The sequence below is a fragment of the Cryptomeria japonica genome, chromosome 5 (assembly GCF_030272615.1).
Source record: "Cryptomeria japonica chromosome 5, Sugi_1.0, whole genome shotgun sequence".
NCBI classification, from domain to species: Eukaryota; Viridiplantae; Streptophyta; class Pinopsida; order Cupressales; family Cupressaceae; genus Cryptomeria; species Cryptomeria japonica.
This window is the reverse complement of record NC_081409.1, coordinates 107,633,056-107,647,473: the sequence shown is the minus strand read 5'-3', so window position 1 is coordinate 107,647,473 and position 14,418 is coordinate 107,633,056. Positions and strand designations below refer to the sequence as shown.

At 38.7% G+C, this 14,418-nt stretch overlaps 2 protein-coding genes across 2 annotated transcripts; both read right to left on the bottom strand.

Moving 5' to 3' along the window:
• Positions 1-335: 335 nt before the first annotated feature.
• LOC131068146 (wall-associated receptor kinase-like 4) lies at positions 336-1,392 on the bottom strand. Its single transcript, XM_059220378.1, has 2 exons — positions 956-1,392; positions 336-917 (listed from the first exon to the last, which is right to left on the bottom strand). Exons 1-2 carry the CDS (start codon positions 1,136-1,138, stop codon positions 336-338), a joined length of 765 nt encoding a protein of 254 aa, XP_059076361.1. The 5' UTR covers positions 1,139-1,392.
• Positions 1,150-12,113, bottom strand: LOC131068158 (wall-associated receptor kinase 3-like). Its single transcript, XM_059220377.1, has 7 exons — positions 12,105-12,113; positions 3,254-3,319; positions 3,072-3,169; positions 2,613-2,812; positions 1,954-2,304; positions 1,575-1,760; positions 1,150-1,445 (listed from the first exon to the last, which is right to left on the bottom strand). Exons 1-7 carry the CDS (start codon positions 12,111-12,113, stop codon positions 1,150-1,152), a joined length of 1,206 nt encoding a protein of 401 aa, XP_059076360.1.
• Between the last annotated feature and the right edge of the window lie 2,305 nt (positions 12,114-14,418).

Sequence of the window (14,418 nt, the reverse complement as noted above, 5' to 3'; positions counted from 1 at the left end):
TCACATATATGTCTCATAATCCCAATGAGGTATAGCTTCTCCAATCTATTAGCAACAAGTTTAACAACAACAAATTTTGAAACTATTGTCAGCTAACTATTATTGATTGAAACTAAACTAGATGATTGACACCTAACTAGGACTTCTCGTACGTTTATTTTGAACGTATATTCCAAAAATTATACCTTACCACGCTACTCTTTTTGTCTGATCATCTTCAATACATACTTGACATCGGAATCAATGCAGTGGAAGGCCCTCCGCTGTAATCATAGTAGCAGATGGACAAGAGCAATAATGGGGAAAGTACTCTCACCGTGCTGATTGAATATTGGTTAACTTGAAGTTCCCCTACGCTCAAGAAGTGTCACATCCCCATAAATCCCCGGTTGTCTTGTGCCTCCTCTTATCCAAGCAAGCTCTCCCACCACCTCTCTCATCGATGGCCTTGCCATTCCTTCCATTTCCAAACATGCTTTTGCTAGTTGTGCCATATTCTTCATCTGCACTAGGGTTCTGTCACTCACAACTCTGGGATCTACGATTTGGATTAAGCGATTGTCATTAAATGCAGATAGGAAATGGTCATATAAGAAGTACATATCGCCATCTCGAGACAACTCAGGAGGAGACATGACCGCAGGTTTACCAGTGAGAAGCTCCACCAAAACTACACCAAAGCTATAAACGTCACTCTTGTTTGTAAACTGGCAGCTTGCCTTGAACTGGGGATCCTCGTAACCCAGAGTGCCCGAAGGAGATTTAGTACACAGGTGCATTTCATTGGAAGGTTGCAGACGAGAAATACCAAAGTCGGCCACTTTTGGAGTGAAAGTATGATCGAGAAGAATATTGGAGGATTTAATATCGCGATAGAAAATTGGCTGAGAGGCTTCATGATGCATGTATGCTACAGCCTCTGCTGAGAGGCTTCATGATGCATGTATGCTACAGCCTCTGCACACTCGATGGCAATCTGCAGTCGTCTTTCCCACGGCAAGTCATTTTGGCAGGACTTTAGATGTTGAGAAAGTGTTCCATTCGGAACAAATTCGTATACAAGCAAAGGGAGCTGACTTTCCATGCAACAACCAAACAATTTCACAACATTCCTGTGACTCATATGGGACAGAATCATTATTTCGTTTATCAACTCATCGGAGCCGATACGGCCATTTTAATGGCCAATTCCCTACCGTCAGAGAGTTTTCCTTTATACACTTTTCCGAAGCCGCCTCTCCCCAATTCTGTTGAATAAGACTTGGAAGCTCTCTGCAACTCTCTTTCAGAAAATATTTTGAAGTCTTTTCCTCCCTTGGAAGCGATTTCTTTCTGCAACCGAATCCCACAATTATGCTTGAAATCTCTCCGCAAACGACGCCACCTGAACCACCAAAATAATCCAAAAGCTCCTAGAGAAACTCCAACAAATGAAGAAAGAGAGCCTGCACTTTAACCCGAAATAAAAAAAATCATGGACCATGATTTCTAGATAAAGAGCATAAAGAAACACTGCAAATGATAAGTGACTTTAGCTTAAATATAGGCATGTAAATTGAATATGGACAAATCACCTATAATTGCTGGGATGATGGAGCTATTTGAGTTTGTGGAGGCACAGCCTGTCCCAATCTGTAACCCATCTCCAATATAACCCTTGCCACATGAACAATTGTAAGCACCTACTAAATTATGACAAATACCTCCTTTCAACCGTCCAACGCAAATATTCAAGTTGGGATTACTGCATTCGTCTACATCTGATCATCCATCATGATTAATAAGCCATTAGTGATTTGAAATTTATATATTAATGTACATAACTAATTGAAATAGGATAATAGGATTTTCAAGAAAATTTGTTAAATCATATTTTATGAATAAAGACACAATCTTTAATTCTCATAATTAGAAAATCACGACATTAACAAAAAGTGTAGATGGCAGACATACCTGTGCAGGCTGTGCCATTAGAGTAATCATTTCCTTCATATCCAGGAAGACACTTGCATACGTGCCCTTGTCCTGATGGGGAGTCAAGGCATTCTGCGTTGAAGGAGCAAGAATAATTGGCAGTTGCTGTAGCCATTGAGCAATTCTGGAGGCTGATACCCCAGTTAAGGCGGAGGCCATAATAAGCCTTCCTACCTTGTCCCCAAAAGAGGTTTGTTTCATTGTCGACTTGGGTGAAGGTGGAGGGCTCCAATACAGTGGAGAAGCCACACTTGTCATCAAAAATGTTGGTGGTATCATTGCGCAAACCAAACATACCTCCGCCCGTGAAATTAACCCACTGCCAATTATCTGGAAGGGTAATTTCACAACACCCATAGCGGCAATTTGGTGGATCATTTTGAGAGACACAAGTTGATACACATCTCGCATCTCCCCATTGCTTAAATGCATAGCTACCAAAAGTGATGCAGCCAACAACCAACAACTTGTTGGACATGGAAATGGTGAAAGGCCCACCGTTTGGTGGCTGAAAGAAGATCGAACTTTCATTACATGACTCGGCTTTCAGAGAAGTCGAATTTATGATGAGGTAACCCGTATAATTGATATGCATAATCTTGAATCATAACCTGGAAGATAATGCTCAGTATAATTACCTGCATAAGCTCTAAAGAACGGAGCGAACATCCCAGTATATTTGCTCTTCTTGCATATGATGTTAAAACCAGGGTACCCACAATCAGAATTGTTAATCCAGAAAGCGTAACTCACACTCATCGACCCACATCTTTCAGGAACACATTTTGCAGCAATAAAGCCCACCAAACAGAGACAAATCACAGAACGAATCAACAGTCTGCAATGCATTTCCATTTGTAATGACATTTTCTGTTATTACAGAAAATAAATAGCAAAGAATGGAAAATCCTTCAACACGTTTCCACAAGGCGGGCTTGTTCATTGGTGAAGTTGTATAAAGGACCACTCAGCTACTCAATGTTGTACCAAACTCAGGCAAACTTCTGCTATGTTACGCCGATCTGTGGTGGCAAGTGTGTGGAAGCAGATTCATTTGGACTGAAAGCAAGTGGCTATTAGTGGAAGTACCTTAGAACGAACGACGAGACGTGTAATAGTGAAATGACTTTGAAATGTTCCGCGGTTTTTTTTTATTTAAGATAACAATAACAGTTACAGATACAGAGAACAGCAGCTGTACAAGAAATTTTAGGTAAACAATAATAGCAACAGCAAGAATAATCAGATGGAAACAGCAATAAATCATCTAATCAATTACACAGAACAGCAGTTGCACAAGATGCTGTAGCAAAACATTAATAGCAACAGCAAGAGGAGTAAGCAGCTGGAAACAGCAATAAAACATCCAATCAATATACACAGAACAGCATTTGCACAAAATGCTGTAGCAAAACAATAATAGCAATAGCAAGAGTAAGCAGTGCAAACAGCATATAGAAAATATCTGTCCAATCAACTTGTAAACATGTAGTAAGCAGCTCTCAATGATATGGTGGGAGATCTTTGTTATACTGATGAAGACATTGATCCAATTTAACAGAAGTATCTTCAGCCAGATTGGTCATATGAAAATGTTATTATTGTTTGGTAAGGCCTTTCATTGGACATTTAAAAAAAAATATTGATTATCAATTAATAATTATTAATAATAAATGTCAAAATCTTAAGTTTTATCTATAATATGACATGTTTTTAAATTTATATAAGAAAATAAAAACTATTTTAAAAATTTATATTAAAATATTTTAAAAATTAGAAACAATTATATCTTACCTTTTCAAAATATTCTAAACCAATTTATATTGTTATAATAAATATTATAAATTAGAATACTATGTTGTATTTATTTATAATAAATTTTTACTGTTTACTAATAACTTAAAGTATCATATATACAGTTTTATAAAAAAATAACACATCAATCCATATGATCTAATAATTTTTTAAGTTATTATATACGGTCCAAAAGTAAAAAACCAATCATATAGGCCATCAAATTCCAAGTCTGTCTCCAGCCACAACATTTGAAGATTCGGGAATTAAATGAGTAATTATTCGAAGTATGATATCTATGTTGCTTACTCCTGCCTACCTCCAAACTAGAAGTTTGGTACTTTAGAGCTAGCCTCAAAAGCTTTGAGTTGAACTTGTGAATCACGTAAAGTATTCTTGAACTCAAAGTTAGTCTCATGAGTAGATTGAAGAATATGGGTTTGTAAAGAGAAGTTAGTAGATACAATCACTACCTCAGATTTGAGTGAATGGAAAGTGTGAGTGAAGGTAGCCAAACAGTGAAATCTCCAAATATGCTTAAGGGTGATTTGCCTAAGGGTTTGAGTAATAGTGTTGTGATATGGTGAAAGTCCAAGAAGACCAGTTCTCCAAGAACAATTTGGGGGAAACAAGGAATGGAAGGTGGAGAAGCGAAAGTTCCAAAGATGTTGAGCATAAGGGCAAAGCCAAAATACATTTTTGATGCTTTCTCTTTTGTGGCAAAAAGGGCGAAATGAAAGGGTGGGAGTTCATAAAGCTCCAGCCAATAGAGAATCTATTTCTCGGCCTCTAAGATCCAGCAAGTCATCTCATGCACACTAAGATTTTATATAAATGTGTAGCATAGAAATTAGGAATCATCACAAGAGAAGTAGATCAAATCAAAACGTTAAACATGATAGCTCAATCAAAGAAATACTCATTGCAATGAACCTAATCACAATACACATTCAATAGAGGTATGAAAATGAAGCATTCAAAAGAAAACATTATGCAAACCAGATTCAAGATTGAATACTCCTTCCATGCGGCTCCATTGTTGTTCTTTCCTCTTCAATAGTTTTGTGGATCTCACCTACAAGTGCTCTCACAATTGAAAGCAAAAAGCTCAAGAGTACTAGAACTAAAATTTGATAGTTTGACAGCAATTCGGATTTCAAGAAGTAATTGAAGGGGTCAAGGGATTCGAAGGGTTATTAGAAGGGGTTGATTGAAGAAAAATTATCCAATTTATAGAGAAATTGGAGAAGTGACAAGATTGGCATGATGCAATTCAAATGGAAATTGCAAATCAATATGTTAATTATGACAAATTATGCAAATTATGCACTTTCCATGCACAATTTTGATTGATTGATTATGACACATTTCATGTCAAAATTGATTGATTAATCAATTATGACAATTTCATGACAAATTGAAATGCCACTCCCATAGAATTAGGAGATGAAATAGGAGGGAAAAAGAATTAGAAATTTGAAAATTAGGAAAATGAAATTGATGACCAATTAGGAAATTGGAATTAGAAATTGATGAAAAATAGGATTTAGGAAAATTAGTGAATTAATTAATAATTTTTCATTTATTAATCAATTCACAAAGAGGAATAATTAGCCAATTAAATAAAGATTTAATTGTAATAAGAAGACTTAGGATTAATAAATAATTTAGTAATCCTAGAGGAAGAAATGGCAAATTAGGTTAAATGACCAAATCATAAAACCCTAGAAGACGAATTAGAAATGCGAAGATGACAATTAGGTCTTGATTAGAGATAATTAATGTCATGATTTTGAATTGATAAAGGACCAATGCGACAGAATGATTTGATTGATAGATGCGCCAATTGACAAGGAACAATGACAAATTGATCCAACTTGACATAATTGAGACAGACAATGATCGATAGCAAAATTGATTGCAAAATGTCAAAATTGACAAAATAGATTGCAAGATGACAAGATTAGACATGACCACGATCAATGACAAATTGATCGTAAAACGACAAGATTGAAGGATTGATGATAAATCGACAAGATTGATAAGAGGACTAAACCCTAATTAGGATTGACGATGTCCAAAATGATGACAAATGAATACGCACATTGATGCGACAGAGTAAAATTGATCAAAATCATGACTGGATAATGTTGTCGACAAGACCAAATTCGAGGACGAGATGATTGAGGAATGTAGAAGAATGACTCAATGTTCGCAAATGATAAAGACCAAGTGCGTGACATAGGAGAAATGTTAATGCGGCGCAAAAACCTAAAATGAGGCAATGCGCAAATGTTAAAGTATGACCTCGCAAGCGTTGACCATTTTTGGGTGTCTACAAAATGCAATCAATCTTTGTGCTATCTAATCATCTATATAGGCTCTAACCACTATCTAGTATCTTGAGAGGCTATCAATGTGTCTGTCTTTGCCATCCATGCAGCCCTCTTTGCATCTAAATGTGATCATAGCTCAGCAAACTGGTCCCTCTAAATCCTAATCTATGTTCACATAGCTCCATCATCTAGGATGTCCTTTGCATCCTTTCCAGTAGCAACATCTTGCATATCCTCATCCCTGGGAAGACCCTCATCTATGGTGACCTCTTCATTTTCCTCATCATCATACTCCTCTTATCCCTTTCAAGCTCCTCGCCAGCCTCCTATATTTGAACAAATCTAGGGATCAAAATCTCATCCCCTTACCTCCACCATCATCACCACCATCATCACCATCATCTCTTCTCCCAACCCATCTCCTTTGCCTCCCACTCTCCCTCTCCCTCTCTTTGTCTTCTATGGTCTCTCTATCTCCCTAGGGACGAGCATATATGGATCTGTGAATAGCGTAGGCCTTTGTGTGGCCCACCATGTGTCATATTGAGATGTCATGCTCATATCAATCACCTCTGGCCTAGCTCCCCACTATCTAGGTTCTAAATGGTGAAACTCTATATATATGAACTATGGACTCGCAACTAGCCCTCAATTACCTACCTCCTAAGAGGAGTGTACAAAATAAGTTGTACCTACGAGAACACCCTATTGCTCCCCGGACTATCTCAATAACCTCTTTGGTAAGTGTAACTTAATGATCCTCTAGCTAGAGATAGTCCTCCCAATCAATTATCTCTATTAACAATAGTATGAAAAATGCTAGCCCTTCCAACCAAGGTTGTCTTTGTAATGCCTCCATGCAAAGTCACTCAATAAGTCTATCTCATGCCTCTAGTATAGTGTGTGTCCCAGTCACTTCTGTGCAATGACATTGACATAACAATAAATATATATGGCAATTTGAGCTTGACTCATCTCCCTATGATAAGATAGCACACCACAATATGCTTTGAGACCCAAACTTGTATCAATGTCACCCCTACACCCAATAGAACAAGTACCTCTATAAGCAACATCATCAGTGATTTTTTTAGTGGCTAATATTTGCCAATTGGTTACTTTTAAAAATTTAAAAATCAAAATTTGGCTAATAGTTCAAGTTTTAAGTTGACCTAAATCACCACATTTTTACAATATTTTATTTTATTCTTATTTAAATCACCAGAGATTTTCTTTTATTAAATGTTTGAACTCAAATATTCACCAAAAATTCTATGCATGATTGTATCATTCGCAAAAAAATTATAATTTAATGTAAAACAATAAATTAATTCACCAATAATACATCATAATTATTAGTTACTTTATGGTTTATCGACAATCTTTAGTTGTCACCATTTATTCAAAATATAATCTAATGACCATCATTACATTGCATGAGGTAAATTGTACCTACAAGTTGTAATGCTCATGGGGGTTGAGTTGCTTTCCAATTGTTGATCTAAATGAAAATCAATTTTGGGACCCAAGAGTATTACAAATTTTAAGTACATTTTATCTGACAAAATACAAAGAGGGCAATTAGATTAATTCAAATTAATGGTAGTAACTAGATAAAGTAGTGTCTACCCTTTAAACTCATTAATGATTTACACCTTAGGCCTCTACTTTTCTATAAGAATTTTATTTTTTACATGAAATTATTTGCAATAGTAATTAATGCATACTCATGTTTTTTTTCTAAGATTTGTCAAGATTTTATACCAAAGAATTTTGATGTAAAAAAATTCGCCAATAAAATTAATATTTTTCTTTTAAAAAATGAAAGATTCATCAATAAAAATTATTATTTTTATCCAAAATAAATAAAAATTCGCCAGGATTTTATATCTTTTTTTGAGGGGGGGTTTCTTAAAGTTATCATTGAACATCATACAATTGGAAGTAAAGCATTAGTAACACACGAGGCTCCCAAGCCTAGATTGTGCCTTGTAGTATCATACCCTCGAGAATGTGGCCCCATCCAACTGGAAATTCATGTCCTTGTCTATTTGGAGCTAGTACCCCTACTACAATTGCACAAATGATCAAAATCAACCTATCATACAACTCTACCATGGTGTCCCATCAAATCTCATATTGTTCAATACCTAGATCTTGAGCATCACATTGAAACAATCAACTCGGTGCTACTATACTAGCATCCCTCTCATATGCTACTCTCTCTCTTGCAATCAAAATCTATAGGATGTTGCATACATCCTCTAAAGTCATAGAAGCCTCCCCAGTAGGTAGATAAAAGGAGCTAGTCTTAGAATGCTATCGCTCCGCTAAACCTGTGATCAAACCATGATTAGGCTCAATCTTAGGTTTGAAGTAAACATGATAGATTCCTAGTGTGTAAAGTATCAATCACTCCCCCTCACCTAGCTAATGTCACAAATACATACAATTGGGTCTACTATCTCATGTATACAAGGGTCAGAGTCATACTTGTGGTCAAAGGCTATTCTATATTAATTTCAAGGTCAAATTTGTCATGTTTAACCTAAATGGGCTAATAATTTCAAAAAAAAAAGTCAATTTCAAAGTCAATAATCAAATGTGTTTCATTTAGACAAATGCAATGTGTTTAAGTGAATGTGTTTCATTTAGCAATATTGATAAAAGTTTGTAAATATAGTGTAGAAAATACACACATGCGATGCATCAAAGTTTGCAGATTTAGTGTAGAAAAAAAAATATGTGGTGCACTCGAACAACTAGGGTTTTTCAACCAAATGTATTGAATTTAAAGAATGTGGTGCCAATTTCATAATTATGACATTAAATCCATAAATGCTTCTTTTGTGTGCTCAAATACGTGATGACGCATTTGTCTAATATGAATTTTGTTTTGAAAATTTACAAAAATCTACCAAAAATCACAAGCAAGGATGAAATACATATTTTTGGAGGTGCTCCTGTTGTTCGCTCGATCCTCAATGCCCATGCTCTCGAATGTCTGTCATAGCCTCACAAAGTCTCACTGCATGCTAGATCTGATCTTCTAGAATTCTCTAATGCACATGCATAAATGAGCCTAAAAGGATCCCTAATGGCCTATTCATAGCCTAATTTTGACCTAAAGGGGAGTGGTGATTGAATTATTTGTATTGGTTGCGGTCTCTTTTGCCTTCCAAACCTCATAACTTGACCCTACAAACTCTTTTTTTTTTACCCGAAGATGTTTTTAGACTCATATTTGAATGTTGACAAATTGGCCTCAAGATCCTAATTTTATGCCTAATTTTTTGAGGAGGCGTCATAATATCTTACCGTCACCGAGGTACAATTTAAATCAATTTTTAAAAAAATTATTTGAAGCAATGCTCAAATTCACATTGTCTCAAAGATAGGCAAAATGTAGACACTAAAAATTGTCCATTGTATGCATCAACACTTTTTACTAATTTTTCATCCATGTCAATCAACTGATTTTTTATCATTCAATAGACATCAATGTCTTTCTTCTATACTTCAATTAAATAAATTTAATTATTTACTAGTAATTTCTTCTACTTATCTTTAATCAACAATTCTCTAATTATCATTTCATTCACCCTAATTATCAATTCATCTTAGATTTAATATTTTATTAATTATTTAATCTCTTAACTTATCCTTTCCTCTCAAATAAGATAATTTTTTAGTTATTTAATTTATCATCAATTTTAAATATAATTAATTAAATTTACATTTAATTAATTATCTCTTTTATTAGGAAAATAAAAAAAATTATTTATTTATTTATCACTCACTAATTTTCTATTTGTAACTCTCACTCAACTCTTACCTTCCCTTATATATCTCTCCACTTACATTTTACACCTTCCATTTTCACTACTCTCTCTCTCTCTCTATCCACTTTTCTCTTCCATCTTTCCAATTTCACTCATATCTTCTTCTCCACTTCTTACTCCGCTTACCTATTTCGTCCTCCACTTAACTCGCCCTCTTATGTGATCCTAGCCTTTGATCTCTCAAAATCAAATTTGATCTTGATCATCTATTCAATCCTCAAATCTCTATAAATTCTGAATCGAATCCTTATTTTCATCAACCATGCCTTTGGTATCTTCTTTCTATTATAACATTTTTGTTAGGGGTAAAAACGTATGTTAGTATGAATAATAATTATAAGTGTGTTATGTGTGGTTATGTTTTGTTGTTGCCGAAAGGTTCCCGTCGGGTAGTTGGGAGTTGGTGACGGTTGGCAATTTGGCCAACAGTCGGGTCTATATATTGTTTGGTTGGAACCTCAAAGGGGGGGATCATGTATGGAATGGGAGACATTGGAATAAAGATATAACTTTCTGGTCTAATTACTATCATCTATTGTTTATATTATGATGATGTACAGTTGTTTTGTTCTATGAATGCTGGTACGTGCAGGTACCACTGTGTTATTGATTATCCACCACTATACATTTAGGACTAAACATTTTGGCACTGTTGCCTGAACGAACCTGGAGATAACCATGGCAACAGGTGGAAGCAATTAATGGGCCGACCATTTAACCAACAATTAATTATCGTGGATAGCAACACACACGAAGAGAGTATCGCGGAAGAGGAACGAGAGGATCAGTTGACGGTAGACTTGGTGGAGTTGTGGGATGTGTCGGTCACGCAGTACGTACAGCGAGAGGCTCAAGAAGGAGTCGTCTCGGAAGGTACGGTACGTGGTGAAGTCACCGTCAGCACCTCCATCTTTGACCTACTCGGAAGTATTCCAAGGTTACTCGCCAGGAATTTGATTGCACTCCAAGACCAAAGGGAGGAAACAGCAAAGGAACTTTGACGGCAACAAGTTCTCTGACGGTATGAGGAACGGAATCGTAGGGAGGAAGAGGAGAGGGAGGCCAGTCAGCGCCATACCTTTGGCACTTGATGCCCCTACGGCCGAACAAAGACAGACATACCACTGCTACCGAAGGAGTAAACGAGGGAATCGTACGGTGATCCCTCCGCATAAAAGAACAGGCCAATATGAGACGACGACTAAGAGAGGTTGTCGACTCAAGGAGTCCAGAGAAACACAACAGAAGTCGGAGTGTGAGTCAGAGTCGTAGTCGGGAGAGGCAAAAACCGTGTACGTGGAAGGAGTTGGCCGAGGTCGCCAGGAACCTGCCACTTCCAGACGTAGTGGAGGAAGATCTCGCCGACCAAGCCCCACACTCGAAGTCAAGTGAAGAAGACTCTGGAACCGAATCACAAAGCACACAATCAAAATTTCCCGAACAAGGAGAGGTGGTACGAGACCTGCACGAGGAAATCGCCACTATTTTCGAAGCGACATTGTCCGACATTAAAAACTTGTCATTGTCAGAGGCATCAAAATAGGAAGATCAGACTCGGAAACCCCGGGAAGGAGGGACTATAGAAGTGAAGGTGACCAAAGCCCGGTTGGCAGGGACCCAACCAAACCAGGAGCGTACGGCACTACCCGGACACATAGTACCTTCCTGGCATATAGCCATTTCCAGGCACTACATAAAACCGCACAGAAAAAAATGATGGCACACACCCTGGAGAAACAAAAACTTCCAAATTTCATGGGTGACAGATCAGAGGATCTCGTACGGCATTGCAAGACAAACGTTACCATCTGGGAAGCAAATGGCCAAGACGACCGAGATTACTGGGTGAAGGCATTTCTAGCCACTTTGCGAGGAATAGCTATTGACTAGTACACAGACCTTGATGCTCAGCATAAAACATCTTGGAGCAATCTGAAGAAGGCCTTCAAGGAAGAATTCAAACTCCTACGGGACGACAACGAGATTGTGGCAAAAATTTACAACACCAAAAAAGGAAAAAACGAAAGCGTGCGCGCATATAACAGACGACTAAGAGAACTACTGAGCAAAATGGAGAACCAGTCGGCAGATGGCCTCAAGAAATGGTGGTTCATGGAAGGATTGGTACCATCCCTAAGAAGGACGATGAAAGTAGTACCTCCGTCATCGTACGATGAAGCATACAATCGTGCCATGGATATCGAAAGTGAAAACAAAACATCCCGAGGAAAGCGACGAACCAGCGATGGTGACAGTACGAACGATGACAGCGACGGAGGATCAAAAACAGTGCAAGCACTCTGCAAGGATATGATGAGGATGATGAAGGAGTTAAAAGGTGACAAAGAAAGTGGTAGGGAAGGAAAAGAACTATGGTGTATTGACTGCAAGACCGAAGGGCACACTAAAGGAGGTTGTCCCCTTAAAGTCTTATGTGACATCTGCCAAATAATGGGACATTCCACCAAGGAATGCCCATACAACTTGAAGGCACGGAGCACACAAGTGCTCTACGCCCAACCCGACCAAACCACGCCACTAGCAACACCTCCAAGGCCAACCACAAACCTTGACGCCTCACCCGAAGGGTACCAAAACAATCGACGGGGGAACAACAAATCCAATAATAACACTCCAAGGAGCAGGATTCAATACGACGGAAAGGGACGACCCATGATTCAGTGCAGAAAGTGCAATGAATGGGGTCACTTCGCTCGAGAATGCCAAAATGGAGGTGATGGAGGGAGTTTGTTGTGTAGATGATGCGGTCTAGGGAATCACGAGGACATAGATTGCCCAAAGCAAAAAGGGGTGAACATGCTCGATGTAGAGGGATCAAAGGAAGACGTACTGGCAATCATGAGGTTGCAAAACAAGAAAGCCATGTACCCCGACCCTCGCACAGAAAAAGAAAGACTTCAAGAAGCAAGGGCAGATATCCAGCGGGCGATGGCTGAAGAGTGGAGGGCCTTGCACCTGGTCGTCGATACGCCAGTCCGGCAAGAACCAGAAAAAACTATCATCAAGCAGATGTTACAAACCATAGTACCCGTACGAGTGTACAACTTTTGCAAACCATACCACAAATAAGGATGGCTTTGACGAATATAACCATGGACACTAACCCTGGACAGGAAAACCAAACGGGGACGGACCCATGTAGGATAGACCCTGGTAAAGGAATCTGGTACGGATGCCATGAATCCTATGCTACTCATGGTGGGCACTGGGCAGAAACCAGCAATGGTAGAGATGGATATAATGGGGTAGAAGCTTACTAACACCATTGTTGATGGCAGGTTTGGAGTCAACGTACTACCAGAAGGTACCTGGCGAAGCCTGGGCAAGCCTACCCTCTGGCCACCAACCTTCCACCTGGTCGGTGCTGACCAACATGGTATCAAACCCCTCGGCACCCTCATGGCACAAAAGGTGGTAATCGGGACGCAGCAGTTCCTCCTAGATTTTGTAGTCATCCCGCTTGAAAGGAAAGTGTACGATGCTCTTCTAGGAAGGGAGTGGCTGATCATGGCTAAAGCTAATCATAACTGGAAAAGAAATACGCTTTCAATTGAGAGTGACGGTCATAAGTATGTAATTGATCTTAGGAACCAGTCCGTCAACGAAGAGCTCGCGTCATCAGACTCCGAGTCAGAAGATTCCAATTGATGGGAGTGGGGTTCCGATGGAAGCAGAGGCGGAAAAGAGCCCAACGAGGAAGGAGTGTTGGAATTAGACGGGTGTTCAGAGGATGGAGCCAATTCGATGGCAGGACTTTTTCATTGGCAAATGGAGGACTATGAGCTCTTCCACCCAGAGTGTCACATACTTCAAATATGTGAGATAGGAGAATCAAGCGACGAGATGGAAGAACAATATTTTCCCTCGGAGTACGGTAGATACCAAGAGGGAATGGCACGGATGGACGACACGCCAGCACACCAATTTGAACGGGATAAAACCATCAAGTACAAGGAACAGGGTGTGGAGAAGGTTAATCTGGGCAATGAGGCAAAACCACAGGTGATACTTGTAAGGGAAAAAGCAACTAAGTCCAAGTTGACAAGTACTAAAAAATTGAAATATCATGAAGATGAACCTAACAACCAGACAAGACTGGGCATACGAAAGGAAGTAGTACACCGTACGGATCAATGGCATGTTGCAAGGACAAAAGAAATAGTACGGAGCACGTGTACGGATGCCCGAGAGGGGACAATTTCGTATAGGGTATGGAGTGAACGATCAAGAAGGCATGAAAATCTGAGGGCTATACCGTATGGCGTACGGTTTGCAGAAGATTGCCAGAGTCTATCAAACAACACAAAAGTCATACTGTACGACGTATGGATTCAGGGCACGAGAGACTGGAGCCACTGTACGGTGTATGGTGTACTGAATACAGGAAGGGAAAGGCTTAGGCTACCGTACATGTACGGTATACAAAACTCATCTGAAGGGGAGCAAGTGTA